This window comes from Rattus rattus, chromosome 11 (genome assembly GCF_011064425.1).
Source record: "Rattus rattus isolate New Zealand chromosome 11, Rrattus_CSIRO_v1, whole genome shotgun sequence".
Classification (NCBI taxonomy): Eukaryota; Metazoa; Chordata; class Mammalia; order Rodentia; family Muridae; genus Rattus; species Rattus rattus.
Window position 1 is genome coordinate 66,399,607 of NC_046164.1, and position 13,036 is coordinate 66,412,642.

At 46.4% G+C, this 13,036-nt stretch overlaps 1 protein-coding gene across 1 annotated transcript in view; it reads left to right on the forward strand.

The window, feature by feature from the left end:
- Clnk (cytokine dependent hematopoietic cell linker) overlaps nucleotides 1-13,036 on the forward strand; it is a 169,977-nt gene that overhangs the window by 70,228 nt on the left and 86,713 nt on the right. The window contains exon 3 of the mRNA XM_032916441.1: nucleotides 5,937-5,965. Coding sequence (XP_032772332.1) covers nucleotides 5,937-5,965 — 29 coding nt within the window. The remainder of the gene's footprint in view (nucleotides 1-5,936; nucleotides 5,966-13,036) is intronic.

Sequence of the window (13,036 nt, forward strand, 5' to 3'; positions counted from 1 at the left end):
AGAAAGGTACTTGCATCTATCCATTATGCTCTCCCTCCCACAAGACCACTGGAAACCCTAGTTGGCCCCTTTCCAACCACCCTGTGTGTTCCCGGATTACCTTACTGAGACACAGCTTTTCACATCTTTCCCATGCCAGACTCTCTGCTGTACCTCTAGTTACACCAGCCTGAGCCCTCCAGGTTCTCCACCCTCGGAATATTCTGTGCGTGTCCAAACCTTAGGCCTATAGTTCCCCAGTGGGAACTTCCTTTTCTGAATGGGGTTCATCAGACTAGGTGTGGAGCATAGCATCTTTGGCTCCTGGAGGAACTAATCATGGGTTTCCACCTGCGAAAGGAAAGGAATTGCTAACATCTCTAATACGCCACTTGACACAAGTGTTCTGTAAGAGTCCGAGGGTGGAGACAAAGACACTGGTCCTCAGGACAGTCTGTGTGAGTTCATTTTTAAACATGCTCAATTCCCAATGCAACATTCAAATTAACAGGGGAAAGGACTGACCTCGGAAATGTGCGCCCTCTTTCACTTCTCTTTATATTTAAATGAGTTTAGTAACTTCTAACCGCGTCAGCTGTCTTTCAAAAAGCTACAGAATCTTATTCCAGAGTAACCTTCCAATTTTGTGAATAAGATGTAGACGTAAAACCAGTAGCTCTTGGAAGCTTGGGTGATGAAAAAGGCTGATGATGTAAGATCACATGAATCACTTCCCTCAGGGTTTGCTAGCAAATTCCAGGGGGCAATGAGTTATTAGTCTCTATTCCAGGAGTGCAACCCTGGAGACGCGGCTCCGTCCCATCTCTATGGGACCCAGATAACACACCGTGTTCCCGTGGATAGGAAGGACACAGGAACACGCTGTCTGCATCCTCACATCCAGTGTGCCAAGCAGCAGGAGAGGTGGGGGAGGGGAGTGTTTGTTTTAGTATTCTTTAAAAATTAAAGCTCATTAAATGCATTCAATTATTTAAAAGAATTAAAAATTAAAAATAATTCCAGATTTAAAATTGATTTGTAATAAGCTTTCGTATCAGGGAAAAAAAACACACACACACAGACATGGGAGGGCAAATCTTGATCATCCTATAGTTTGTGAAGTTACCTGCTACAATGATGACACATGCCACACACACACAGGAAGTTCAGAGGAAGGAAAACCTGCTTCCCTCAGGCCCAGATGTGGAGGGTAGCGGGGAAAATGAGAGCAGAGGATGCTGCCCCGTCTTGTGCTCTTTCCAGCTGCGGCCCATTTGCACGTGGCTATGTTATTGATGCTGTTGACAAAAGGAAGCCAGAGTATATCTTGTGATTCCCTGGCAAGGGGCAGCTTGCTAACATGCTGCCCTCGCTGGAGCCCAGGCAGAGCATATCAAATCCCCATGAAGTCAGCTAGCAACATCTTTCATTCGTCACCGTGGGCTGTCAGGCTGCAAAGAGCATTAACACGGGAGCCTTTCCAGAGAGCTCGGCAGCTGCTAGTGTCAGGATGATGTCCACACTCCACCCAGACAAACCCACAGTTGTCTAACCTCCTTCTTCTTCCGTCTCAGGCCACAGTGCCAGCCTCCCCACCCCCAACCCGTTTTTCCAGCTCTCTGGATCATAGCAGCAGGCTCAGCTGGAAGAACAGCCCCCTTCCCTGTTTTGCTCAGGCTTCCTCTGCTAATTCACATGCTCACATTGACGCACAGAGAGCCCCTAGGGTGCAGAATCCCCCGAGGACATGACATACGAATACCCAACTATCTCGTGGAGCCCCACCCAGAGAGAAGCAGATCAGCCACTTTCAGACAGCCTTGGCAATGAGGAGGAAGCTTCCAGATGCACAGCCTTCTGCAAGCTGTGTCGCTGCTCTAGGCTTGTGAATAACAAGGAACTCGGGGTGAAAACCTGACTCTGGCGAGAGTTTGTTGTGCCACTCCAGGCGGGTTAAGCTTTAGTTACATCTGCTGAGTGAGAGATAGAGATCCCATCGGCTAAAGCCTATGGCAGAAACCTGGCTCTCCTGCCTCTAAACATACTCTCCCATCTCAGTGCATTACTATTACTTGGTATGACATAAAAACCCATAGCAGGAGATCAGCTCTCAAACACTTGGACTGTGCACACAGCTCCCTTAACGATGAGCATGCTGTAGCCTCTAAACCACCTACCTCTAAGACCTATCTTCTTGTAAAAACCAAAACACCGCACTCTCAAATGCTCCATCCTCCTCCCGCCTGGCAGCCACCGTATCATTCTGTGTCATCAGAACAATGCTGGGTAGTCCTGTCTCTTCACAGCACCTGGGCGGTAACACCTATGGCGTTCTGGAAGTCATCAGTAAAAGTAGGGACTGGGTTGTTACGCATCTGTAATCCCTGCACTTGGGAGGCTGAAACAGGAGGATTGTGTGGAGTTCAAAGCAAGACCAGATGGGCCATAGAGAGACCTTGTCTCAAAAAAAAAAAAAAATCTGTTAATTGATCAGTCCGTAAATCTAAAATTAAAAATTGCATTTGTGGGAAAAAGACATGGAGAAGATAAGTGTAAATACGTTAACTTCAGCTGAAAAAGACGGGAGCCAGCTCAGTGCCCAGACAGACAGACAGATGCTCTTTTTTTTATCTTGTGTTCTACTTGCTCTATGCCAAAAGGCCTTATCCCAGAGTCCAGGGAGAGAAAGAACAGTACCTTGGCTCAGACCTAGGTTTTCCTGCCTAGCATTCCATTTTCAAATCCTGGGGAGGCCAAGGTCAGAAGGCAGTGTGCGCAGAAGCAAAGTCCTCCCTAGGGTCTGCAGAAGACTTTCCTTTGGCACGGAAGCTCATACCTTTTTCTGGCCCACTTTGGAATCTCAGCCTGGAGTCAGTCCCTTGGATAATTTTGCTCCATTCATAATGAACTCACTGGCCACAGTCACAGAAACTCCTTCTATTGCACATGTCACAAGTAGCATATCTGGATGCCTTGTGAGGCCTAATGAAAGGCCAGGTTCTCCGGTGGGGAAGAGGTCATGCATCTAGGGTAGACAGGAGAGTGTTCACACACCCAGCGTTCGAGTCTCACTAGGTAATTTACTGTTAGTTTCCGCTGAAGCTCAGCAAACTTGAAAGGGCACCAACTGCTAACCACAGGGCTCTGGGCTGCAGATGCATGGCGGCTCCCCAGTGAGACGCTGCGCATCCCACAGGCTTGGGTAGGGACACAGCCAAGCTGGAGTAGCAACAAAGCTGAAAGCGATTTCCTTGCCTCTCAGAAACTGTCTGGATTGGGCTATTTGTGCAGCCCTCTTCCCTGTTTCTCATTTGGGAGGACATCGGCTCCCCAAGGTCATTTGGAAGATGAAGTTAGGGAAGGGGCAGTATCAGAACAGGCAGTGATCTGGACTCCTGAGCTCTGGTCTCCTGGTTACTAATGTTTCATTGCTTAACTATTGTGTGCCCAACATCCCAGCCACAAGATAGGCCTCATAAATATTTACACGCAATGTGTGTTGCGATGCTCAATTAATTGCAGCTGTGACGCACTTAGAGAGCCTCGGAGGAAAGGTGTGCGGCGAGGGCCAGGGGTTATTAAAGGCGCAAACAAGTCAGCTCACGGAAGCAGCAGCAACCTTTGGAGCTTCCCATCACCCTGGGGCATTTCAGATCAGAACCCAAATCTAAGGAAAAGTTACACCCAAGGGAACATTGTCCAAGGCTGACGTCTATGACTGTGCCAAGAACTTCTCATCAGAAAATGAACAAAGGCATGCCCAAGTGACTTACCAGAGGGGAGAGGCATGTAATTATTCAAACGTGGTAGCCATCTCAGAAATGAAATTGGAGCGATAAGGATCAAGTGTCAAATAGGTAAAGTGGGATTGGAGCATGGATCCTGGTGGTGAGACACAGTGGCCACTTCATGTTCAATGGATAAGAATATAAGTTAAAAATGAAACTCAAGACGGATGATCAAAAAGGGCTGGAGAGACATGCCAGAATACAGCAAATGGTGCCAGCAGAAACCACTGAACTGAGAACAGGACCCTCTTGAAGGAATCAGAGAAAGAACTGGAAGAGCTTGAAGGAGTTCAAACCAAACAGAGCTTCCAGGGACTAAGCCAACCCAAAGACTATACATGGACTGACCCTGGACTCTGACAGCAATGAATATCCTAGTAAGAGCACCAGTGGAAGGGAAGCCCTGGGTCCTGCTAAGACTGAACCCCAGTGAACTAGACTGTTGGGGGAGAGGGAAGCAAGGGGGGGTTGGAGGGGAACACCCATAAGGAAGGGAGGGGAGGGGGATGGAAATGTATAGATCAAGTTAATAATAAAAAAAAATAAAAAAAAAATAATAAAAAAAAAAGAATATAAGTTAATATAGATCAACACAGGGTGATGGCTCAGTGGTTAAGAGCACTCTTCCAGTATCCTGAGTTCAAATATGTGAGTGATATATCGTGTATATATATATATATATGTATATATATATATATATATATATATATCAGTAAATAAATCAATATACAACACCATCCAGAGGGAATCTGAGAAACGTGCAGCCAAGGGCTGAGAATGCCTCCACTCTGGTGCTTTCCTTGGGCCAAATTACTGTTCACATATCCAGGAGTATCCATGGAGATACTCACAGATGAGCCTGAAATGCAAGAATGGATGAATTTTGCAATCTTGTTTACAATAGTCACAATTAGCCAGAACCTAAATCCTCTTCAAGAGTGCCATGTGGCCAACAAATGTGTTTTTCAATAACACTGCATAATAAATACAATGTCACAAAAGGTCTCCTTCACACTCGTGTGAAGACATCTAAACACCTATGTGTCTTAATGTGTGCATCCATTCATGTGTGACGCGATCCTGACGACTTTAGTCCTGTGCCCAAAACCCACCCAAAAAGCCTAGTGCTGTCACAGGCATCTGTCATCGCAGCCCTCCTGAGGTGAGGTGAGCGGTGAAGACAGGGGCATTGCCTGGCAGCTCATAGGACAGGCTGTCCTAGAGCTAGGGTGGAAGTAGATAGCTGCCTTGTCCAGTAGGATGGAAGTAGATAACCAAGTCCAAAGAGTTGGCCTCTGATCCTTACATATGTGCCATGGCACCGGAACCAACCACACACACGCGCGCGCGCGCGCACGCAGACACACGCATCACACGCATCACACGCATTCAGGCACACACATCAATACATTGTTTTGATTTGAAATGTGTACATGCATCCTCATAACATGTGCATAGGAACCTGGTACCGATTTTTTTCTTATATATGTCTTCTATTTTCTAGATCATCTCTAATAAAATGTTACCTCAAACCTACAGTAGTACAACCATGAAGGGCTTGCTCCATGTTTGTGTTACACAGGCCGGGCTAGGTGGGTGATTGCTCAGACGGTAAAGGACTTACCTTGCAAGGGTAGGAGCCTGAGTCCCAACCCACAGGAAAAAAGAAAGAAGAAAAAGAAAAAAGAAAAAGAAAGGAAGAAAAGAAAGTATGGAAGAAAGAAAAGAAAGAGAGAGAAAGAAATGAAGGAAGAAAGAAAGAAAAAGAAAGAAAGAAAGTGTTTTTCATAAGCAGGAAGCAGTAGTACATGTCTATACTATACTCTGGGGAAACAGGAATAAGATGATCCCTAGGGCTCATGAGCGTATTTGGTGAGCTCCAGCCCAATGACAGATCCTGTCTACAAATGTCAAGGTGGACCACAGCAGAGGAACAAGCTGAGCTGTCCTTTGACCTCCACATGCCTGCTCGCACATGTGTACACATCCATACACAAGTGCGAATATATATGCATGGACACTCACACCTGTGCACCTGCACAGATATGAACATGCTTGCCCTATTTTCACAGGATTAGCCATGACATGCATCTTGCCAGTGCTCGTTCTTCTGGAGCCTGTGATGAATTCGGTAGCCAACACTCATGCTGATTCTCTTTTCTGCCCTAGGTCATGGCCACGCCTCAGCAGTGCCAAAGGTGAGTCATGGGTTCTGTGTCCTCTAGGTGATGTGATGACAGCCTGGCCCATTGGGCTTTCCTGTCTACTCTTTTCTGATTTTCCTTATTTGATGTATATGTGAAGGAGCAGTGACTATCCCTCTCTGCACAGCCGTGATGTCTCATGATGTCTAGGCCTCTATGGAGAAGACTTAGGCAGCTAGGGGACGTCCTTCTCTAAGGTGACTGGTACTTAGACATTGACAACTGGAAGGCCAGAGCCCTTGGTTTGGGCAAGTCCGATGACACACTGGTGGTAGGGTTTTAATAGGGCAAAGAGGAAAAGAACAGCAGCTCAAGGGAACAGAACAGAAGCTACAGGCTTCTTGTGGTCTAGCCTCAAACATCTGGAGCATCACTGCAATGTAGTTCTGGGCTGCAGGCAAGGTGACTGCATTAGCCTAGCTTTCAGAAAAGGCACCCATCTCAGATGGCTGTGTTTCCATGGACAAGAATGCCACCTGGTAACATGCATTGGCTTCTTGCAGCCTTTCCCTCCAGCTGCCCCAGAGCGCAGCTGGTCTGTCGCAGGCCCACAGATCTGCAGATGCACGGGGATCCCAATGCTCACTCATTAGTTGTGCAGCCTTGGGCTGAGGGCTGCTCTCTGAGCCCAAGCTCCTTCCTCTGTGCAATAAATGCAGATCTGAGCAATTCACTAGCATTAATTTCCTCTAAACTCTCTATTACAGGTTTCTCCTTCCCCTCCTCCCATGGGTGCAACAAAAGAATGGGAAATCCCATAGAACTCCACTAGAAAACTGGGACTTGGTTGTGAGGCTTGAAATAAGAGAGAGAAAGAGAACGAGGCTAGAAGAAATGTCAAGGGAGTGGATGAATCTTAGAGAGCTCTGTATCCGGTGTGGAGAGGTGCCTTGCAGCATGCACCCTGCACCCAACACAGGCTGCAACAGAGTAGCCCAAAAGCCAAGGTACAGTCCCAAAGTGAAGCGTGAGGCTAAACAGCGGAGGACGCTCAGCCCTCTCCTCCCTCCCCTGATCTGCCATTACGCTCCCACCCAGCTCTGAGTCCTCCAAGGTGGATGCCTCCAAACTCTTCCGGAGTCTTTGGTATCAAATATACAATCTTCTCAATTCCCTTCTTCCTCTTCCATCATCCACAGGAATCCTGGAGGAAACTAGAACATTCGAAGGGGCTTTGTCCCAAGCAATAAAGCTGTTCATTGGATACATGAGCTGGTAACTTGGAAGCCATGTCAATGTAGCTAGCTGTATAGAAACAAAGAAAAGAAAGAAGATTCTTAAGAAGTCAACTGAGATTTAAAAAATAAATAAAAAGGTGGTCTGCCCAGACATAGATGCTATCACAGACCGCTCACCTGTCTGAAACACCTTAACAGACTTGAAGTAACTAAGGACCTGGAGGAAGGTTGATACCAGAGAGTGGCCATCTCAGGGCAGCTACACACTCCTAGGATTTTTATGGTGCTTGCATTCTTCCCTATGTTTCCCAATGTTTTTGTTAAGATCATAGTAGGTCATCCATGAGAACAAACGCCTTGCAGCCATCTTAACTGTGAGAAGCCCATTCGTGCCTGTGAAAAATGTTGAGAGCTTGTTTGTGAAGGCGTAGGCAAGAAAACAGTGTGTACAGGGGGAAGAGGTATACTGGTTCACACGGTGAAGAGTGTGTTTGTGTGTGTGTGTGTGTGTGTGTGTGTGTGTGTATTTCACAGGATGTTCACAATTTCACAGGATGTTCACAGGATGTTCAAAGATACATATTTGTCTCTGTAAGTATGTATCTGTGTGTATGTGTGTGAGAGAGAGAGTCTATGAGGGTGTCTCTGTGTGTGTGTGTGTGTGTGTGTGTGTGCGTGTATGTGTGTGTGTGTGTGTGTGTGTGTACCTCACAGGATGTTCACAATATGAAAAGATACATATTGTGTCGTATCTATATCTATGTATCCATTTGTCTCTGTAAGTATGTATCTGTGTGTGTGAGTGTGTGTGAGTGTGTGTGAGTGTGTGTGTGTGTGTGTGTGAATCTGCTATGAGGGTGTGTGTCTGTGTCTGTTTGTGGTTGTCAGTGTGGGTGTGTGTATGTAGCCCTCTATTTGTATCTGTGTCTCAGTGGGAGGATGTCTGCCATCAAACATTGATGTCAGTTGTATCAATGAAGCAACACCTCTTCTATTTTGCATGTCTGCATCTTATAATTTCTTCCATAGAAGCATACATTTTTATATAGTAGAAACAATCTATCAAAAACTGAATGTTAACAAAGTCCTCTATGGACTATACCGGGTATAAATGATGGGTCAATGTAGCTGCCCCTCAGAGGCATCCGTGGTGCTACATTGTCCAACAAGATGAACTTGTGAGTTATCTCCTTCTGGTGCCTAAGAAGTGAAATTGTAGACAAATGACTGCCTTACTTAGAAAGGGTGTCCTTCTGTCCTAAGTCTCTTTATAGACTTGGGGTTGAGGAAAGGTAAGATATTTGTTGATTCTATTAAAGATACAAGAAATTTCTTTTTTCTGGAAACATTTAGGGTTTTTTCCTTCTAGTTTTCTAAGGTGGAGAATGTTAAAGGTTAATATCCTCCCTACTTTAAAAACAAAAATGTAATAAAGATTTTTAAGAACAGGAAGGCAAACAGCAGGTACAAAATATGTGGGCCTCCAGTGCCCCCTGCTGGCTAATTCTATGCATTGGCAGTAGCCAAGTTAAATGAGCAGGAGGCTCTAACCCTACTCTCCCAAGACTTCAGAACACTAGTGGACAGGAGTAAATCAAGAAGACAGTTGAGTCAGAGCGAGGCTCTCACCGCATTCCTGGAAGCACAAAACACAGTTTGTGAAGTTGCCTTCAAAATTCAAACACAGCAGAAGTGCCCACAGTCAACAGCCCACCCTGGGGTTTCTACTTTGGCTGGCCTTTGATGAACCCAAGGAAGCAAGCATTATGTCTGACAAGGGAAGTCCAGTGCAGATAGCCGTAGAACCTGCTTTAGAGAATCACTTGCTGTGATAAAGAAAGAAAACGAAGCTCCAGGTCTCTACACTATCCCCACCCAGAAGCCTCTGTTGGTGGTCCAGACAGCCACTGTGTTAACTCCTGCGGAGCTCCTAGGAGTGTGGGTGGATTGCCTCTCCTTCCCACCCATTCCCTTGTCTGCCTATCCAGCCAGCCAGCTTTTACCACTGGTCCATATGTGATCTAATGGAATGTCCATAAAAATAGAGAAATAGAACATTAATGCCTGACACACCCAACCAAGCAATGTGCAAGATAGATAAAGAGATAAAAACTTAGAGAAGTGGGTGACTTTCCAGGGGACACCGGTGAGAGCGCTGGGTCTGTGCTCTAGCTTCCAGAGACAGTTCCTTCTCACTGTTTGAGATTTCCAAATTGCCAGTTCTTAGTATCAAGGGGCTGCAGATTGGCAAATAAAGCTGGGAGACCCAGAAAGTTATGAGTCTGTCTGTCTCTCTGTCTCCCCAACCCCACCCCCACCCCAGTGTATATGCCAGGGATCTTATAACCTTGGGTAGCTTTAGCAAGAGGATCGATTTCATTGCACTCACATATAAATAAGATTAACTAGGCCCAAGAGAAATTAGGTAGGCTGGCAAGCAGGCAGTAAAGAAGATCTCAAGCCCACCACGTGTACTTGGGATTGTACAGCGAACAACTTTGACCTCGGTCTTTCAGCCCTTACAAAAGGGATCACCAGTGGCCACTAAATCCCTGAGTTTCACTGCCAAGGAGCAACCGGCTTGAAGGATTTCTGTAAAAGGTCAGCAGGGCCATAGACTTGGGCTGAGTGAGAAACTCCTGGCTGCGGGACTGAACTTGAAAAGACAAACACAGAAGACAGCGCATTGTTCATGGACACTAAGCCAAGGGCTCACACACTCTCTGGAAGCTGTGGATATTTTCTACCTTGAGAACATAGACAAAAACATCTCAGCGGTCACTTGGGATATATATTGAGCCACTCCACAGGGTAACATCAGTTAGCCACGGTTGAAAGTAAAGACATTTGTCTGAGCCCATGTGGTCAGAAAGAGTCAGGTGAGGATTTGAACCTAGAACATCCCAATAGCCCCCATTGAAACATATTTGCCTTTCTCCCCCCCTCCGCCCCCCACCCTTGCTTAGGGATGCTACTATGTTACTAGCAAATGCCAAGTTCACATCTCTGAGGAACTAAAACATTAAAGGCAGCAAGCCAAGTAAAAACCTCACGGAGGCTCAACCATGAGAAATAGCTGTTAAATATTTTCTTTTTACTTACATAAGGCAAATCCAGAAATAACCTGCCTACAGCCTCTGGGTATCTCTGCTTCTGAGAGGCCTGGTGATTCCAAACATTCCCCCCATCTTATTGCTCCCTTTGTTGTGTTGGCCTGAACCCTGTGAGCCCACAATAATGATGCCGGTGCACCCCACAGCTAGAGGAAGATAAGAGAGTAAGCCACTACTTAAGAAAGACTCCTGGCAGCTGTGAGTGGATTCTCTGCCTAAATTACATTGACCAGAACTTGGACTTGTGGTCACAGACAGCACCATATAGCCAGCAACCCAGCAGGCCTCAAGTGGCGAGTAGATCCAGGGAGCTCCCAGAAGCCTTTGCTGTGGCATATTCAGAAATCGATAAAGGCCATCTCTGAGCCTTTGGTTTTCAATACATACGTGGCTAAGTCTCACCAGTAGTCTGTGGCTCTGGAGTCAACCCAAAACATTGTGCCCTGCTCTCCTCTCCAATCACCTTAATCTCCCATAACAAAATTAAAAATAGAAGCCTTTTTTTTTTTTTTGACAATGAACCTGTCTGAGACCTGCTTCCTGAGGGAAGAGACAGCTCTAAAGCTCTGTACACCTCCCATTTTACTTATTACATAAGCATACCCTGTCCTGGGACCTGCTTTTGATATCTTCACAAGTAACTATCTCCATGGTAACTAACCAGGAAAACTTAGAAGATGGACCAGTCTTGAGGTTCCAGAGACCTGTGCTTCCAGGATGGTCTACATGTAAACAGAATCTGAAACAATGTCCAACTCGAAGGACTGTCAGGTATTATGCAAAGGCAGCAACTTCTCCATCATTGGTTCCGGTTGAAAGAATGGCACCATGGAAACGTGTACGAAAAGTAGACCACGTTCCTCAGGTTTATAGAGGGCCCTGCCTTCGGTCAATCCCCGCCCCCTTCTTTTCTTTCATTTCTCACTGTTTAAGCACCTGATATACACCAGGTGCCAATGGTTAACGATGGAGCTGACCGTGAAAGGTCTCGGTCACGTGCCTTCATCATCACTGGCTCTGCTTCTGGAAGCAAGAGGACAATCATGGAAGTTGATGGCCGTGGAGAAGAAGGAGTTGCCCTCTGCAGACCCCTGGGCCTTACATCTCACAAGTTCATCTTCCTATCCCTCTTTAAAATAAGTTTCCAAGGAATGTTCTTGGTTAAGGATGTTTTCCTTGAGGGGTACGCAGAACCCAGGTGTTCCCTGGAGCTGATCAGGGCCTGCGGGTGATGAGCAACTCCCCTCATGGCACCCCTCACATCTGGGGGCCAATATGAAAGCTTACTAAACGACTTGCTTCCTCTGTTATCTTCTTCTACAAGCCAGCCGAGTTAGCTTTTGGCCACTGTGACAAAGTACCTGAGACAATTAGCATAAGAGGAGAAAGGTTTGTCTGGGCTCTTAGTTTCAGAGAGTTTAGTACTTGGTCTCTTTTGCTCTAGATCTGTGGTGAGAAGGACCTTCGTGATGGTGGGGCCGGGGGGTGTCACACATTGTGAATCAAAGCTATTTACCTCATGTCAGCAAAGAGAGAAAGGATAGGGGCTGGATCTCAAAATCTCTTCCAAGGGAATATGCCCAATGACTAGGACCCACCTCAGAAAGATTTCATCAACACAAACACACACACACACACACACACACACACACACACACACACACACACACACACGCTAAGCACTCACAGTCTAAACAACAGGATCAGTCAATGCTTGAGTTCCAGGAAAAATGAACCACTCTGGTGGAGATCTAGGGCAAAGCTAGAGGAAGGGTGAAGTCCAAGCTCGTCTAACAATAGAAGAGGCCATGGTCTGTGTACTTGAGATCATGGGAATCTGTCAGTCTGTCACTGGCCTCCATTCTAGGGTATATCCATTGAGCCACATGCCATATCTGCCATGACTCTTCTTGTGATGCGAATTTGCCATACACCACCAGTCTCTGTGACATGTTGGGCTAAAGGTATTATCAAGGGGCAGGTGCCATGATCTGTAACTATAAAATGTGTCTCCTGGCTTCATTCCTGAGTGTTATGGGCTAACAGGAAAGGATGTATTAATTAGTCAGGACTCACACCTATAACGAATGTACTACAAATGTCAGGGTGAGATAAAACAAGGCAGCTTTGTTGCTCACATCCCAATTTGATGTGAATGCACCTTACCCAATGCCTTCCAAAATACCACAGGACCTTGGGGCCTGCTATGCCTGTAGCTGAGTCTAGCAAAACTGTCCTGTGCAGGATCCAGCAAGCCAAGGTCAATTATCTCAGTTCTCCTATCTCCAAAGATACAACACATATTGTGCCTTGCCAGTTCCTAAACACCCAGGAGGTGTGCTCTGTGGGAGCACCCACTGAGAAGGGAAATGAGGCATGGTGAGTCTGCAGAGTCATGGGGGGTGGGGGTGAAGAGCCAGAGGGGAACTGAGGTTGGTGGCCAGAGGTGTCACCAGGGGAGATGATGTTCTAAGGGGAATCTGAGGATCAGAAAGGATATAGGCACAGGCAAAACCCAGGAGGGGGGGTGAAGGGGAGCAATATTCTAGACAGGGAGACAAGATACATTGTGTTATTGATGCAGAAGAGCATGGAGTGCTGTAGTGATGTGAAAACAGTCTGCTGTATGGGGTCCAGGGAGAAGAGATGGTGTAGGGGGAAGGGGCAAGGTAAGGGAGGCAGCCTTCCAAATAAGTTTAAAGAAGCAATTGCTGACTGTCTCCACTAGCATCAGGACAGGAGAGGGATTAGAGCAAAGGGGGTGGGCAGTGGAA